This window comes from Drosophila mauritiana, chromosome 4, assembly GCF_004382145.1.
Source record: "Drosophila mauritiana strain mau12 chromosome 4, ASM438214v1, whole genome shotgun sequence".
Lineage (NCBI taxonomy): Eukaryota > Metazoa > Arthropoda > Insecta > Diptera > Drosophilidae > Drosophila > Drosophila mauritiana.
The window spans coordinates 259112-277128 of record NC_046671.1 but is presented as its reverse complement, the minus strand read 5'-3'; the positions used below and the strand labels follow the sequence as shown (position 1 = coordinate 277128).

At 32.7% G+C, this 18017-nt stretch overlaps 3 protein-coding genes across 16 annotated transcripts in view; 2 read left to right on the top strand and 1 right to left on the bottom strand.

Annotated features, from left to right (window-relative positions):
- LOC117146244 (plasma membrane calcium-transporting ATPase 3) overlaps nucleotides 1-8322 on the top strand; it is a 28352-nt gene extending 20030 nt beyond the window's left edge. For 4 of the 9 annotated variants that reach the window (XM_033312171.1, XM_033312168.1, XM_033312170.1 and 1 more), the window contains one exon: nucleotides 5100-6313. In XM_033312171.1, the coding sequence (XP_033168062.1) occupies nucleotides 5100-5543 (444 nt within the window). In that variant the 3' untranslated portion in view covers nucleotides 5544-6313. Of the gene's footprint in view, nucleotides 1-1930; nucleotides 2239-5099; nucleotides 6314-6805; nucleotides 6875-7697 lie in introns of those variants that run through there. The other 5 variants (XM_033312174.1, XM_033312172.1, XM_033312173.1 and 2 more) reach the window with 3 other exon arrangements.
- A 609-nt stretch (nucleotides 8323-8931) lies between these two features.
- LOC117146247 (RING finger protein 11) lies at nucleotides 8932-12923 on the bottom strand. Of its 4 annotated transcripts, none has more exons than XM_033312182.1 (3): nucleotides 12859-12923; nucleotides 11645-11761; nucleotides 8932-9571 (listed from the first exon to the last, which is right to left on the bottom strand). In XM_033312182.1, exons 2-3 carry the CDS (start codon nucleotides 11735-11737, stop codon nucleotides 9221-9223), a joined length of 444 nt encoding a protein of 147 aa, XP_033168073.1. In that variant the 5' UTR covers nucleotides 11738-11761; nucleotides 12859-12923; the 3' UTR covers nucleotides 8932-9220. The 4 variants fall into 4 exon arrangements, with proteins under 4 accessions (XP_033168073.1, XP_033168075.1, XP_033168072.1 ...); XM_033312184.1 differs by lacking the exon at nucleotides 12859-12923 and adding an exon at nucleotides 12491-12578 and having other exon boundaries at nucleotides 8932-9568; XM_033312181.1 differs by lacking the exon at nucleotides 12859-12923 and adding an exon at nucleotides 12491-12564.
- On the top strand, nucleotides 12589-17510 carry LOC117146246 (zinc transporter ZIP9-B). Of its 3 annotated transcripts, none has more exons than XM_033312179.1 (3): nucleotides 12589-12675; nucleotides 14068-14353; nucleotides 14411-17510. In XM_033312179.1, exons 1-3 carry the CDS (start codon nucleotides 12628-12630, stop codon nucleotides 14920-14922), a joined length of 846 nt encoding a protein of 281 aa, XP_033168070.1. In that variant the 5' UTR covers nucleotides 12589-12627; the 3' UTR covers nucleotides 14923-17510. The 3 variants fall into 3 exon arrangements, with proteins under 3 accessions (XP_033168070.1, XP_033168069.1, XP_033168071.1); XM_033312178.1 differs by lacking the exon at nucleotides 12589-12675 and adding an exon at nucleotides 13788-13961; XM_033312180.1 differs by lacking the exon at nucleotides 12589-12675 and adding an exon at nucleotides 13868-14011.
- Nucleotides 17511-18017: the final 507 nt, after the last annotated feature.

Sequence of the window (18017 nt, the reverse complement as noted above, 5' to 3'; positions counted from 1 at the left end):
TGGTTCGGTTTGTTGCTCGAATGTTAACGATTTATGATAGGCTTACGGTAGGTTTGCAAAGGCGAAACGATGTTTCGGTCCGAATTAGGACCGAATTAATTTAGTAAATTAAATTTAGCTTCTTTTATAATTATTCTTTTACATTTGTTTATATTTTCGCCGTCGTCTTCTTGTTAATTCTTATAATAAGACGTTTAAATTCAATTAGCCATTCAATAGACCGTTTTTATGTAGAAATGGGCTTATTGTTTTTACAAACTCGTACACCCCAAGTATTAAACCTTTGTCACCGTAAAAAAGTATTTAATTTTTTCTGCAACCAAACCCGATTAAAAAAAGGGACCCGATTCGTTTACAAAATCAGTCGGTGCTCTGTTTAATGGTCTGGTTTGTTTTCTAAAAAATTAGAACCACTCCAAACCGAAGAAGTCGAGCGTGTGATTTCGGTCTCATGTCTAACAATCTTTCCTTTTTAATATATGCTAATACCAATATATATAATATATTTTTTACATCTTAAATTATTAAAGATCAAAGTGTTAGTAAGGTTGCTTTTTCTGACGTCAAGCCAACCCAACAAAAAATGTTGTCCGATATGGTACTCATTTTTTTAATACACCCACTTATTTCAGAAGACTTAAAAATCTAGTCCTTGGTTTTGTGAATGTCCCCAACAGTGTTAGAATTCTCTATTATTTTTTTGTAATCGATTAGTTAGTATAGTCTATAGTGAATCCAAGGGAATTTATGAACATATCAACCATGTCAAATGACATGGTCAATGCGTTTTTTTTTATTTCTGACTGGGTTTATGTTATAGGAAGTATGAAGGAATACAAAGAAAAAGTTAAAGCTTTTTATTTGTATCTTGTATCTTGATTTTACTATTATTCATTGTAATACTATGAAATACGATAATAAAAATGCCTCTAAGATATTTTTTAACTGTCCTCGTGCACAGATTAAAAAAACACACATATTAAAAGTAATTTCTTAAATCGTGTAAAATTGGTTTGGTTATTCGTTATTTTTAGAACAGTTATATAAATTTTGGCTAGTTTAGCAGTTTCAAAATTTTTGGTTATACCAAAAAAAATAATTTATTCATCCCAACAGATCGACAAATACACGACTATTTGCATATTATATACGGGCTGTAAGGTTTTATTAGTCATTAAAAGATGTGGCTAATCGAATTATATCGATTACAAGTTTTATTTCTGCCATTGCGTTCCTGATATCATTTTTGTATTAAGTTCACTATGCAGTTTTGCATGCAAACGGAGTATCCCAACTTACAATTACTCAAGTTTCTACTTCTCTACTTATTCACAAAGTACAAATGTACAGTATTTTTTTTTATATAACGGTATTGTTACTGTAAACTTAATAAAAATAACTCTGAAATAAGCTAATGAAGTTATATTAATGAACAATAACAACGGTTTACAGGTAGCACCAAAATGTATAGTTATATTAAAATTGACTAAAATCCTTAAAATATACTTAAAGGATAGGCATTATATTTGAAAAAATGCGTTAACCTAAAAAGTACATGAAAATCAAAGTATCCAGTTGCCATATATTTTTCACAAGGCGTTGTTATATTCTACCGCTGTTAAAAGTTCTATGTGTATGAGTATATAAATGGTCTTATAAATTAGTGTATCTCTTAACCAAATGACAAATAAACAGTAAAATGTTTTATGAATAGGCATAGAGATAATAAATCTATGATCTTTTACACAAATCTTCTTTTTCTACGCATCATACATTCATATTTATGTATATACATATATACCAGTCTTTACATTTTACTTGATCATTTTTTATTATTATACAATTATTGATTGATCCGTTTTAAATTTTGATTATCGTTTGTTTCAAAAGTAATTATGAGATATTTGTTATTAATTTTTGTAATTTAAAGCTGGCGGAACCAATACGAGAGACTGAAGTGTAATTGACAGTTGCAATAAAATATCAACAAGCTCTGCATAAATGTAACATTAAAACTAACCAGCAATTATCCTCGCAAGGTCGAACACTGATCTAAGTGTTATGAAATATGTGTTTTACTTTACCTTTTTAAAAAGCAAATTGATTACATTTTCTTATGTTCATTTTATGTTTAAATTTAGATAACAACAAAGTAGAACGTAATGATAAATAACGCAATAGTAAAATTGTATAGGACCTTAAACTCTTGCACCGATAAAATAGTCTCGCAGACAGAATGTGTAACTTTATATTTAGTTACATATAAATTTCTTAAATGTTTGTTCTCTGAAACTGCGTGTAAGTATAATCAATGATTGGAATAAAATAATTGTATTCAAACAAAAAATCAAATAATTTACGGCAACTTCAATTAATAAAAAAACATTAATACTTAATATTACTGAAACGAATCAAATGCTAAAACAACTATAATTGCAACAAAAATTAATCAATCGATCACCTCCAATAGATGCTTCAGTTACTAATTTAAACTACAAAATTCAACTACAACAGCAACATCGGGCTAAAAGTGTCTTCTGCTCTGCATCAAGTTCTGTATGCTTACTACCTTTTCTCTGATTTCTACTAAACTTTTTTCTACAACTACAATATATTCAAAACAAAAGCTAATCCAACTCGAAACTTCTAAATGGGCATTCAAACGTACGTAATTAAAATATTCATATTTAATTTACTTTAATTAAAACAATGTTAAAAAGTTCACCATGCACGTCGATAAAAATAAAAACTTTAGCAATAAAAATCGTTAAATAATGAATGAGTGCATATGCCGCTAAGTGTAAAGCTCGCCTAATATATACCTAAGCTTTCCTTTGATGTTTGCGGAACCTTACGCCCAACTATACCAGCACAGAACTAATAACAAATGCTGTTCGAACTTCGCCCTTAAGCCCAGAATGTTTTAATTTGTTCTTTACGTTATTATTATAAAGTAAATGTAAATGTAAATGTATAAAGTAATGCTGGAATTACAAGAAAAAGATTGAATACCCTTTTAAAGGGCATTTTAAAAAAAGTGGACAATATTTTTGTGGGATTTTTAAAATATTTGTGTAATAATCACAATTTTTCTTAAGTAAGTCAATAGACTTGCCTACGTGACGATTTTACATGAAAATCGAAATAGTGTGTTATTTATATTTCAAGATATTGAAACGGGTTATATTTCTTTAAAAATATTTAATCGGAGCAGATCATTCAAAATTCTTTTTTATTGTTACTAAAAATTGGTATGTGTTACCCTTTGGTTTCTACATAAATCTTTGTTATAACATCCGTCTTTTGGTACTTAGCTTTACATTTTTTTTGTTTTTTTAAATTATCATATTTTGTAATAGTCAGCAGACACTAATTATATTTACTCTTTCTATTTACAAGGTTAATTGTATATATGTATTCATATTTGTTTTTTTACTATGTATATTGCCGGATACTATTTGTTTCTGTACTATTTACAAATACTCCTGATGTATAGTATTAAAGGAACCGTTACGCAACTAGAGGCGTGCGAGAAAGATGAAAATATGCTAAAAAAAAAAAATAAAAAAATGAAAAGCCAGCGGCGTCCGTACGTTCATATAAACGTCGAGATCTATGGAACTATAAAAGCTATAAAGTTGAGATTAAGCATACAGATTCTACATACAGCGCAAGGTTGTTGACCCATGTTGCCACACAAACCGCCCAAAACTGCAAAGCCCACACTTTTGATAAATGTGTTGATATATTTTCACCTTTTTAATAGTCATACTCTTTTGCAAAATGTTTTCATTTTTCTTTGTTTTATTGTTTGTCTTTTGCCTTTAAGTCTCCCAATATACATCGATATTTGAGAGACGTCTATATCAATCCATACCTATGGTATATGGCAACGGATTTTCACATTTCTCACGATCTATATATATCGCTCGAGCGATCGTGAGAAATGTGAAAATCCGTTGCTTTCCAGCTGGCATACCTCTTCTCCATCACACCATTTCCGTCCGTCCGTCCTTTTTTAATTTCTCAGATACCTGTTCCAAAAATGAAAAAAAAAATTTCCATGTACTAAGATGTAGAAATTTTACGTCTAACGACTTAATTACAACATCATGCAATATAATATGTGCCTAAAAAGTTATAAATACAAACAAAAAAAATTCTAGAAAAATTATTCTTCGCTTAGTTGGATAGGTTTTATACCCGTTACTTGTAGAGTAAAAGGGTGTACTAGATTCGTCGAGAAGTAAGTAAGAGGAAGCGTTTCCGACTATATATTGATCAGGATCAATAACAACAGAGTCGATATGATCAGGATCAATAACAACAGAGTCGATATAGCCATGTCCTTCTGTCCGTATGAACGTCGAGATCTCAGGAACTATAAAAACTTGAAGGTTGAGATTCGCAAACAGATTCTAGAGACAAAGACGCAGCGCAAGTTTGTTGACCCATGTTGCCTAGCCCACAAACCACCATTTTTCATAATTTTATTAGTCTTGTTAATTATTATCAATTTTCCAAATACTTTTTGCCACGTTCACTCTAACGTCCTAAAGCCGCCGAACCGGTGACGCCCACACTTTGGAACAATTTTTAAATTTTTTATCATTTTATTCCCCAATATCTACGATATCCGAGAAAAATTATGAAATTTCGCGTTCGCATTCACACTAGCTGAGTAAGGGGTAGCTGATAGTCGGGGAACTCGACTATAGCATCCTCCCTTGTTTAAATTCGAATCTGTCTCATGTAATAAAATATTATATACGCATGCTAAGAATTTGGTATTTTAATATCTACAGTACACGTATGTATAACACAACTACCTAACCGGCAATGCAAAGAATGTATATTGCTTAGTTTAAGACTATATAGTTGTATACAAAGCGCTTTACTGACACCCGACAAAAATAATTTGCTTTGTGCTTTTTTTTTTATTTATCATTTAAAATTGCTTTTTTTTATAGGAATTTACATACAATATATGCAAAAATATATATGTATATGTTGTAACTGTAATGTTGTTTCGTTCGTTGTTTTCTTTATGCTTATGTTTCCGTTTTTGTTCGTTTTTTGTCTAATTTTGTTTGTTTCAGTTGCGTGTGATTCGTGCTTTCCGCTCGACATTGGAAGACCTAAGTGAGCGCCGATCGATGCACAGCTTACATAGCTTACGCAGTCCCCGTACGGGTATCCCAGTTGCAGTGAGCGGTGGTCACCCGTTGTACAATTTTAATCTACTGAACCCCAATTACATCAAGCACCAGCAACAACAGGAACCAAAACTACCCCCGCAGACTCAACAAAACGTGTCAAGTGGCATGCTGTCGCCGGACATATCTTATATTGACGAAGACCCGCAACAGCAACAGCGTACTTTACACAACGGACTAACTTCCCAGCGCTCATCAATGCCCTCAAACTCAAACGCCCCTTCCTCCAGTCAAAGCTTCTCTAAAATCGCACAAACCTTACAAAAAAAAATACGTGATAACAACGAAACTAAACATTCCAATGGACAGAATGAGACTCGAATTTAAATGGTTTTAGTGGGTTTTTGCACCAAATATGGTTAAGCCTATAACAATTCCAAATTAGACTGGTTATGCTTCTTAAAGCGCAATCCCAAATGAATGGCCCAGCTCAACATGGCTATTAAAATATTTGCTTTTATCGAAACAGTATGTTAAAACAAAGGTGAATGCGCCATATTTTTTTGATTAAACTTTTAACTCTAAAGAGGCAAACTTAAATTTATTAAGCTCCTTAATTCAAATGTGCATGTATAGTAGTAAGCGATTTCGAAAATGTAACATTATTTATATAAATTAGTTTTTTCCAAAACCTTATAAGAACACCCTATAGAAAGTTAACCAATAGTTCTCTAACTATAATGCCTAACTATTCAATATAAAAAACGTGAGCAAGCATGCATTTTACAAAACTAACTTGTTTTGCAAAAAAAATGTATTACCTCATTTGTATTATTACTAACACAATTTCAGATCTTATGTGTATTTTCTCTGTATTACCGAAGTTTTAATCATATGAACTTCGTTGTTCAGTACATTAACCTACGCTTTCAAATTAACATCACAAAATTCAAATGCCGTTTTTTTCTATATCTAATATATATATTTACACATTTGTACATTTATACTGAAAATGTCTGTAAACGCGATTTATCGTACGATGTAATCAAATTTATATAATTAAATATTCAAATATGTTGGTCCATCTACTAGGGAAAATCTTGTTTTCACAAATGAGAACATACAAATTAATAAAAAATGCTGTATTTCTATTGATATTCTAATCGCTCGTTTACGTACGTGAGCATACGTAATAAATGGGTAACGGGATGTTAGTGCATCAGAAAATGTTTTATATAATAATTACTTTCTTCAGCATATATAAAACAATTGTCATAATTTCCCGTAACCGACCTGGTGTGTCCTTTCCAGAATTATTATTAGGTAAAAATCTGAATCACATCCTCCACTTTTACTACCACTATTACATAAATAATTGTGTTTTGAAAATTTTACGAAAACGTACATTGTTATGATAATTACATATTTTTGTTTTCTTTTAAACACCAAGATCCTAATTAGTTTAACATATATTTATTTGCTTTTAAAGAATTGAAAAATAGTACAGTAAAGCCAAAGTGTTTGTAGTGATCCATTTTATAGCGACAAGATTAATATAAATTTCAACCTCTTTATGACTATTTTACTCTTTCCCACTTATTTTTTCTGTATTACTTTCTATCTCCCTCTCTTTCTCTTCATTCTTAAAGGTAATAGGCGGCGAATTGCAAGAACGCTTGATTCCGGTCCCATATAGCAAGAGCAACACTGATCAAGCTGTAAGCCTTAACAATTTTGTTTTATGTTATTTTTACAGTTTTAAAATAAGACGCATTATTAAGTTCAATCTCGACTAAAGCGTAACTATAAGAACTAACCATAATTTACTTGTAGTACGTTTGTCTATTCACTAAGAACACAATTTTAATTTTTTTTAAATCGTCTGTTTGTCCGTAATAATAAGATAATGAAAGGCAAGGCACAGGCTTAATTAAATATGCCGAATTTTTAACCCACCTAATGGAACTGATACTATATTAATGATAATAAAAGTAAAAGTTCAGAATCCCAATATATATCCAATATATATATGGTTGTATTTCGTTTTTAATTATGATTTAGTTGGTTTTTCTTGCCCACTGGTTTTTGCTTTAAACTTCTATCATGTAGAACAACGATCTACTTAGTTGTTTAATGTGTTTGTTCGTCACCACTTAAATAAAATCAAAAAAAGGTTGTCGCATAATGCATGAATAGTTGGTAAATTGCCGAGTTACTGCCGTCCGAATTATCAACAACATAAGCGAAATATTAAAAAGAAAAAAATTTGTCCGTCTGAATTAATTGGTATTTGGATATCCCATTATTAGCTTAATATCTAACTTATCATTCATGTGTCGCATCTGCTCGTAGTAAGAATTGTCAAAATAATATTTGTATTTAGTTTGAACTACACATATACATAAATGAAAGTATGTTCAAATGTGCATAATTGGATCTTTAGCTTGACTGATTAAAGATGTTCTTCTTATACTATTGTTTATGTCCATTTTGTCACTGTTCTCGGTTTTGTTCTTTTCTTTTTGCTAAATATACGCTTAGATAAGAGTGGTAAACGCATTCCGCCAGGGTCTGGACGCCCGTTACGGTGATCACACCAACACATCCTTGGCAGAGGTATTGCGTAAGCAGACTTCGTTGAGCAAACGCCTTTCGGAAACGTCTTCCATTGAGTATGCCGATAATATACCTGATGAGCTGACCATACCCGAAATTGATGTCGAACGTCTATCATCCCACAGTCATACTGAAACTGCAGTTTAAAGTTCAGTGGAATCCATATCCATATGAAAACAAACCGCACACATTCTAAGAAATAACAATTCTAAGAAATCCCTAGCACAGCTTAAGTGCTTTAGAATTTTTATAAAAAAGGTTTTGTTCAAGATAACAGCAAATGTAGCTGTGAATTGGTTAAAGAGCATTTTGTAATTCAGCAAAAAAAATCCGTAACGAAAACGTAAATTTGCGATTTCTTTTGTTAGTATGTGTGCTAACAAAATACAAAAAGTACTTAATATAAATATAACTGTAATGCAAGGGCATACATACATTGATTATAACCACCTTTAACTCGAAATGTAAGCGGATCGGTTTTGTCTCGCACACTGAAGCCATTAATTAATATTTTATCGTATTTAATGTAATAAATGATTAAATGAATAAACATGTTTTTATTTACTTACACGTGGAAGAGGTTAGCATTAGCATAATAAATCGACCAAACAGTGCAAAAGATACAGCAAAAGCACGGTTCTATACCGAGGACCAAAAGATTTTTTTAATTTAAATGTTCGTGCTACTTCGGCAAAAATCCTTAGGTACTCTGTCGTGAATCGAAAGCCCGAGTTCATTCCTCAAAATCTACGCGTGCTTAGAGTTAATAGCTATTTGTATAGTCGTTGACATCGAGTATGAGTATTGTTTCGTAATTGAGATAATAAAGGAACAATCCGACTCCGTTGAAGTTAATTTTAAGCCCGTACGAATTGAGTTATGAGCTAAGCTGCAAACATTACGTATGTTAGTAAAAATCGATCATAAGAAAAAGATAAAAACACTTTATCCTGTTTTATTTAGCTTATTTTATTTCATTTTTTAAATTTAAATACATGATATAGTCAAAAACTAAAGTATTTGTCTTCGTAAACCTTAAAATTATTAGAATTATTCTGAAAATTCACCATATATGGAATGATCACATAGAAGAGAGCCAAAAGGGCTACCCAGAATCATACAAGACCCATACTTAAACAGAAATGAAATGAATGCCGGAATTAAATAGATCTCACATTTTATTAATGTTGGTAAAACAATTTATATATGTACACAAACTAATTTGGATTTCAAATTCTTGAGCTCCTTAGTATTGCAATTATGATTTTGGTTATCGCTAAAATGAATTAAATATTATAACATGTTTCGATAATAAAACAATAACAAATTTGTATAATAAAGAATTAATTGAAATATATAAAATAATAAGTTATACTTGGTAAGCAAAAGTTTTTTTTATCCCAAAACACATTACAGCAGAAAAACTATAAGCTAATGTTTTTATAACGCTATGTCGAATCATAACTCGTCAGTAAAGCAGCATCAACAGGCTCTAAACAACTGGGACAAGTTAGACTTCTCAACAACCAATCATCTATACAATTAACATGATAAATATGCATGCAAGGTAGATAACGTACGGCTTCATTAACACAAAATTCAGCCATGCAGATAACACATTCTCGTGCTTTCTTCGAGCTCCCGTCGTATGTTCCTATTGGCAAGTACTGCATTAATCCAATACGCTTTGCAATTTTCACTTGATTTTCATCGGAAAGTTGACGATTATTAGAAGATGGTGTTCGCGTTGTCGAAGCCGACGTGGAAGAGTACAATTCTCGTTGATAATGCTCTCCCTGCTGAAATTAAAGTTTCATTAAATCCGAGGGATATGTACTTTATTTCTAATTCGTGAATAGCAGAATTTAGATTATTTTTATATTATAATTATTGTGAACATAACGTTGAGACACAAAAAATAACTTTTAGATATTTAAGTTAATACCAAATTATAAATTATATTTTTAAGTGAAATTGTGTTCCCAAAATGGATTTTGTGATGATCTTTGTTGATGTAATGAGGAACGACGAGGACCACACCTTCTGCTGGCTTGTCTGTGATTCCTCCAGTAATTAGTAAAGATCAGTAGTCGGCCATTGAATACCAAACTAGAAGAAAACAGCGAATATTTGGGGGAACCCTTACCTAATTCAGCCAATCACAAAGTACGCATTTAGGCTGACGGCAGAGTGCGCGCGAGAAGCAAAATGATAATATTGGCCAAGAACGAGCGATAAAGAACTCTATGCATTTTTAAGTGAAATCGCTCGAAAAATGTCAGAGTGAGCGAGTTGCGAGCTCAAGCGATATAGCGAGAGCAAAGCGAAAGAGCAGTTTGCAACCTGCTTTATTGCTTCAACTCCCTCAGAGCGTACGATTTTTATGTTGTATTCTGTGCTTTCATTACCGTTTATGAAATAGACATCCGCGCATAGTTAAAGAACATTTCTGAGTGGTTTCGAAAGCCATTATATAAATTATTGAATTCGCCTTTTTCATTTCTATTGCAGTTAAGGAGGTGGACGCCAGTTTTCTTTTTAACAGAAAGCTAATAGTTGTAACAGGCAGAAGAAAGCGTTTTCGACCCAATAATGTATATTAATTCTTTATCAGAATTAATAGCCCTGTGGATCTGGCCATACCGATCTGTGCATTTGAACGTCATGGTCTCAGTAACTAGAAAGTTGAGATAAAGCATGAAGATTGTTTTCAAATTTTGGCTTGCCTCAAAGCAAGCAAAACGTCTACAATTTTTATTGATTTGGCAAACACATTTTGCTTCGATCACAACATACCTACCAAAACTGACACGCGCACTCTTTTAAAAACAATGTGTGATCTTAAGTTATATTTTTATTAGTCTTTTAAATTTCTATAGATGGACGGCCAGATACTTGCAGTCTGTTGAATATCCTTTCCGTGTATGTTTTGTAGTACATTGACATTGGACTTTACTTCTAAGGATATTTATATACACGCTTGTACCAATACATAGCTAAGCAAGCTACTGCAAGTATATTATCGCTAAAAGATGTATTATACTATTTCTTACGCGATTTGGCTCGTTTCAAACTTTGCGATAAACACTAATACAGCACACAACGTTTGGTCATTTATTTATTACCTTTACTCAACAAATTGTAGTAACTAATAAATAACGTATTGTTACTAAACGAGACATTCATTAAATTATATGGATGTATTTGGTTGATTACGATTCGGAACTCAACGTTGGAAGAATCATGTTTTTGTCAATTCTGAACGTCAGTAGAAGGTATAAGTATTCGTGGTCAATCTTTTTTTAAAAACCTTTTTTTTTTATAAATTTATCGGAATTAAGCAAAATAATGAAACCTTTAAAACAATACAATACCGATCAGTACCAATCCTTAAGAAATCTTTAAAATGCCCAATAATTTCGTAGCAATTGTTTTTGATTGCCAAGTAATCCGTAATCCATCAATTTACTTTACTTCATTTAATAGTATCTTACAAGTTTAAAAATATTCTCTTCTAAACACTCTTATTAGCTGGAAACGTTTTCGTTTTGGGAAATTGTCACGCGGGAAACTCCTGGGTGTATGTTTTTTGAGTATAAAATCTACATAATTTTGCAAATATCTTCGTTAAGAATAATAAAAAAAAATAATCTAAAATATTGATTTTGAAGGCTGTTTTATACAAACCCTTTGTTTTAAAAATAATTACTGACTGAGAATCTTTCGCCAACTAATTAAAACCATTTTTAATGTAAGTGTTGAAGATTGAGTAATTCATTTTTAATTTAGTAAAATAATAATTAGTAAATATTCTTTTAATAGCTTAAGTCGACTATTATCGTTAAAACTCGCACCAGTGGATTGGTACTTACATGATACATTGGCTGTGTCCCGCTGATTTGACTGTCATTGCCGCGTAAAAGTGAAATGTCATCTGAAGTGCTAATTTTTAAGCAATTACCCATTTCATGCGTTTTACGAAGTTTTATCTGAAATATATGCACACGTTAAGAAAATTTATAAAGACTGGTTTTATCTTGTATTTTAGTTCAGTTGTATAACTTTAGATTTTAATGCAATGTAATCTTGTTTTAAAAGTTGTACATAACAAACACAAAGTAAAAAGAAAGATAAAATTAATAGATTGGCTGAAATGCAGAAATCAACTTAGGAAGAATGTATTCCCCTTTGCCACTTACGCGATGAAATAGATCGTAGACGGCAGTGCGTTGGTAGGAAGCGAGATGGCAAAGGACAGATAAGGAATTACCCCCGATAAACAACGCAGCCGGGTTGTCGTCCCTTCACCAAAGATATATAAATAAGTTTGCTTATGGGAATTGCTCTGGCTAATTACTATCCAGAGGCAGAAGACGGTGAACGGAAGGAGCAAAATGAAGTCAAGGAAACGGGTATCTAGAATACCAGTCGCGCTCTAATCAGAGCCGATAGAAACTATTAGCGAACGAGAAAAATCACTATTTCAATGGTATAGTAAATAGAGTAGTAAATATTTTGCACTGTAGTTTGATGGGTAACACACATATGCAAAATCGCGATGTGCGGTTTATCGATAGAAATGGCGAAGACATAAAAATATACAATAAAAAATACTCTTTATGGTGGGCACGACTGTTTTCCGCGGTTACTGGACATAAGTTGTAAATCTTCGTACTATAAAGTTTACGGGGTCAGAAACTTTAATGGCTTAAACTTACCTGTTACTTTTCGTAATATGTAGTAAGCCCTTTTACTCTACGAGTACCACGTATAATGATAAAAAATCTAAGAACTGTTATGGTTTAATATTTAAATACCTTTACTTAAAAAAATTGTTGTTTCTTAACGAAGAAAAATGGAAGAAAACTATTCATTCCCTACAAATTCGGAAATGAATAAGTCGGTACGTATGTATGTGTATAAAATGCACAGATGTATAGACAACATTCATAATAAACAGACCTAATATTCGAACAAGCAACTTAGTTAGTTGATTTAAAAGACTTATAAAATGTGACTTTCTTTGAAATTAGACTGTGTTCGACTTAATAAAGCCTGATTCATTGCATATTCGTAGATTATTTACCTATATGACAACAAATAAACCAAAATCAACAGTGCTATTAATAGTATGACCTTAGGTTACCAAACTGTTTATGTAAATGGTCTAATACACGTTGTGCACTGAGACAAATTACATTCTCACGGTGCGCCTTACAATCATAATACGGAATACAGCCCTCCATTAAATTTGCAGTACGCGCCAGTGATGTATTCCTAAATAACTTTTTAAAAGTAGTTATATAATAAATAATATATAACGAACTTGAATTGCTTATGTCATATAATTTCTAGCGATATCTATATATATGCCAAAAGAGGAATTATAGTAGGATAACACACGGTGACACCAGGAAAATACTATATACAGAACGCCATAATATATTTACAGACTTTACCATATTAAAATTAACTGGTGTTCGATCATATTAAATTTTCAGAAGAACAGTAGCTTAAAGAAAATTCGCGTCACTTGCTCTCCATTCGAACAATTATTCTTAAAAACATTTTAGGGTATTTTTCTATTTTTTTAAATTTCACATGATAGCAAATAAAAAATAAGTTACAAAAGTTTTATCCACAGACAAGGAAAGAAAAAATGTTTAAAAACTATTACTCAACATCGGAGCGTGCATTACTGATTTCGTCTGTACCAAATCGGTTGAAAATGCTTTGTACCATTTCTAAAGTACATAGAATATATATAAAAATTATTAAAGGTATCAATTTATATCGGACCATCAAAACCGTTTTCAATGAGTTTGAATAAAAAACTAAGGGGTAAAACATGAAATATAATAACTTAAAGGCACTGTTCATAGTCTTGGAACATTGCGTACGTATGTACAAATTTTATAGGTTGAGATGTTTATTGGTTGAAGTGTTTTTGTAGAATATGGTATAAGTTCCACAGTTGATTGCTGCTATATGCGTTTTTAAAATCTAAATAACGCTCATCTCTAGCGATTGAGTTGGCAAAAACATGTAACTTTGATGATATTATGCTCATTAAAATTAAGTTGGGCAATCATGGCTGAAGAGACAATAATTCTCATTTTATTAGTGTTGGTTATGCTTGTGGGGTCTTATTTGGCAGGGAGCATACCGATGTTGATGAAATTAAGCGAGGTCGGTACTAAACAATGGCATTTTTAAATACAAAAAATATTAAATGTGAGGTATTTGGAGCACCACTAGTGCATTAATTTGATCTACTTAATAAATGTCATTAAAGGAAAAGCTAAAATGTGTCACTGTGCTGGGAGCTGGATTGTTAGTGGGAACTGCTCTCGTTGTTATTATTCCGGAGGGCATTCGATCATTGTATGTGGGGTTTGGCCAATCCCAAAAACGGACATCGGTTCCGGAGCAACCAGATTACTCACAGACCATTGGACTTTCTCTTGTGCTTGGATTTGTCTTCATGATGTTGGTGGATATCTCTCAGCGGAAGACTAATTTTGGAAGTAATAAAAAAAACAATGCCACACTAACTCTTGGATTGGTTGTGCATGCTGCAGGTAAATAAGCTTATATTGGGGTACCCACCATATCTTAAAATTGGCGTACTTTTGCAGCTGATGGAGTTGCATTGGGAGCAGCTGCCACCACTAGCCATCAAGATGTTGAGATAATTGTATTTTTAGCTATAATGCTTCATAAGGCACCAGCAGCATTCGGATTAGTGACATTCCTACTGCACGAAAAAGTAGACAGACATCAAATTCGCAGACACCTAGTCTTATTTTCCCTGTCGGCTCCCCTTATGACTATTTTAACGTATTTTGGAATCGGACAGGAGCAGAAGGACACGTTAAATTCCGTAAATGCCACTGGTATAGCTATGCTATTCTCCGCTGGAACATTTTTGTACGTAGCAACTGTTCATGTTTTACCAGAGCTTACCCAAGGGGGATTAACGAAGAGCGATCAGCATGATTATTGTTTGCTAGAGGAATCTCGAGGTGTTGCTACGAATGATTTGAATGGAAGTAATAGTATTCAAGCATTAAAATATAGTGAATTGGTAATTCTGATTTGCGGCGCACTGCTTCCCCTAATTATAACATTTGGACATAATCACCAGTAATGCACACATACATTTTTCTTAAATAAGATGAATTAAAAGTTAAGGGATATTATGCAATATACATACAGATGTTGGATTTAATTTCTCGGATATATATTCACATTAAGTGCTTTGCAAAATGATTTTTTAATGAATTGTCGCATGAAAGTCAAATTTGGCACCGACGTCAACTTTTGTCAGTTTTCTGTAAAGTTTAGTTACTTAAGAGGCCTTATTATACGAGAATGTAAGTAAACTAAGCAAATTTAGAAAAATGTGTATTTATTTCCATTAATTTACGTTCTCAGAATAGTTATAAAAAGTAAGAGACGGCTTATAGGCAACTAGGCAACGTCACAATTGGTTCACTGGATAACGACTTCTTTTACGGCCTTAGAATACGAGCTTAGATTACGGATTTCTATAACTATTAATGACATGACTTTCTACATTTCTCGATACATTTCGGCGGCTTTTATACTTTAATTCTGCTCAACTTCTTTGCGGAATCTTTTTCTCGCGCTCTTTTTTTCCGCTGTCTCTCGACCGACTTCAAACTGCTTGTCTCTCTGTCTCAAAATCCATCTCAATTCTTGTTCGTAGTTAGCTTTTCTAGTCAACACCTTGGAACCAAACTCGAATGGTTCTTTTTGTGTGGTCCTGCAGAAACAAAATCCATGGAGCAACCTTGCGTGAAACATCCTTCTTCCTTACAGTGTGTGTAAACGCTGCTCAATCAGTTACTAATACAAAGTTTAGCAAGTTTGTAATGGCCGAGCTATGCGTGCGTATCCTCTTATAAACCTGCGATAAAAGCCAGTCAACCCTAAAACGACTTTAATGCTTTAATATTCTTCGGGATAGGAAAATGTTTTACCGCTCGAGTCTATTTAGATGCAGGTCAAATCCTACCGTTTTAAACTGCATTACCGAGGAAATCTTTTTTTTCCCAGAATACGGATTTTTTCATTTTATAATCAATCAAAGACAAGCGGCTACCTCCAGGACTATTTAAAGCTTTTCCAAGATTAGATTATATTAATATCTACCGACATGTCGTATATGATAATGTCATCGATATAAATATGTATCATATCTCAGCCAACAAGATCTTGGAAAACGGCGTTTGTAAATCATATAAACGTAGCTGGCGAGTTAGTGAACTCCAACAGGACTCCCTTCGCTATAAATGCTGTGTATTATCGGAACTTCTCTTCTACCAGAACGTGAAATCCACGACAAATAGCTTTGCTGCCTGCAGTTTTTCGATAATATCATCAATATCAATATAATATCACCGATATCATATACCGAATATCATATACCGCTATATCAGCGGTACGGTTAAGCAATTTTTTAAAACCAAGGCGTTAAGTTAATCCATTTTTTTTTTGACTATTTTTTGACGACCATTCCGAAACCTGATCTCGATTCGCTTCGCTTTCAACCATAGAGTATAGAAATGTTATCCTTTTTTTATTTACATTCTTGGGCAAATTCACCACTTTTAGGCTGTTCATAAGAAATGATCAATATTTTCTAAAAAGTGAGTTTGGTTAAGTTAATTCGTATATTTTAAAGGGCAATAAATTAAAAAAAAATAAAAAAATTTTATTTTAGTGGGTAGAGGACACCACTGCTCCCAGGAGAAAAGAATGTTAATTTTTAAGCTTAGAAAGGAAGGAAAAACATATAAGGACATTAAAAAAACCCTTGAATGTTCTGCCAAAATGGTATCCAATGCCATTAAATATGAATGGAAGCCCGAAAACCGTGCTACCATACGTAAAACCACAGATATAGAGGATCGGCGCATAGTTTGTTACAGCAAAGTCTATCCTTTTGCATCCTTTGGGGACATAAAGTCTGAGCTGAACTTGGGAATAAGCGACGTTACTATTCAGAGATGACTACTGAATCAAAATTTAAGTGAGAGGAGTCCACAAAAGGATCCCCTACTTAGCCCTAGGCATATTAAGGCAAGGTTAAGCTTCCCTAAAACCTACCTAATCTGGCCAGTCTCCAAATGGCGTAATATCCTTTGGATTGATGGGTCAAAAATAGTTCTATTTGGTGGAACTGGTTCACTACAGTATATCTGATGACCTCCAAACACGGAGTACCACCCAAAACACCCACTGATGACTTTCAATCATGGTGGACCTAAAATCCTGGTATGGGCTTGTTTTTTCTACAATGGTATGAGTCCATACCATATGATTTATGGTATTATAGACCAAAACGCATATGCAAATATACTTAGTGATTTCTTACTGTCATATTCTGAATATAATATGCCCTTAAAATAGACATTCCAACAGGATAATGATACGAAACGCAGAAGCTCATCGGCTAAGAATAGGTTCACCCGAAATAGAATAGATGTAATGCAGTGGCCAGCATCATCTTCCGATTTAAACCCGATTGAAAACCTGTAAGGGGACATTAAACAATATGTGTCGAAAAACTCCCCGACGTCTAAGGCTCAGATTTGGCAAGTTGTGCAGGATGCATAGTCTCCATGGACTCCATGTCACGTGGGTGTAAGGCTGTGCTGGCTAACAAAGGCTATCCAACCAAGTATTAGGCCCTAATTAACACATTAAAAAGAAAAACTAAGTTCGTTCTTAGTCAAGATGATTTTTTTTTAATATTTTTTCATAGCACTGCTATTTTAGTGAACACCTGAATTTCTACCTATTATGTTGTTTTAATCTATATTTTCGAAACTATTAAAGAAATAAAAGTGAAACATTTGCTAAATGGTTTGAAATTAAATACCTAACGATATTATAAAAAAAAATTTGACGATTAAAATTGTAAATCATAGGAATTTTTTAACTTAAACTCGCAGGTCCCAAGCACTGCTATTTTTTTGAACACAGCTGTATATATTTTTGTATCTTTTCACCGCGTAGCATCTTACTAATACTTAAAAAAGTCACTAGGCTGCATCGTATCAATATCCGAAAGTGTACATGAATCGCGAGATAGTGTGTAAATACCACTCTATCCGGCTGAAATTGTTATCTTGGTAATAGGCTCTGCATTTACAAGTATTTAATAAGACTTTTAATTGTTTTTTCGCCAGTTTCTCTTTAGTTTTTTTTTTTATA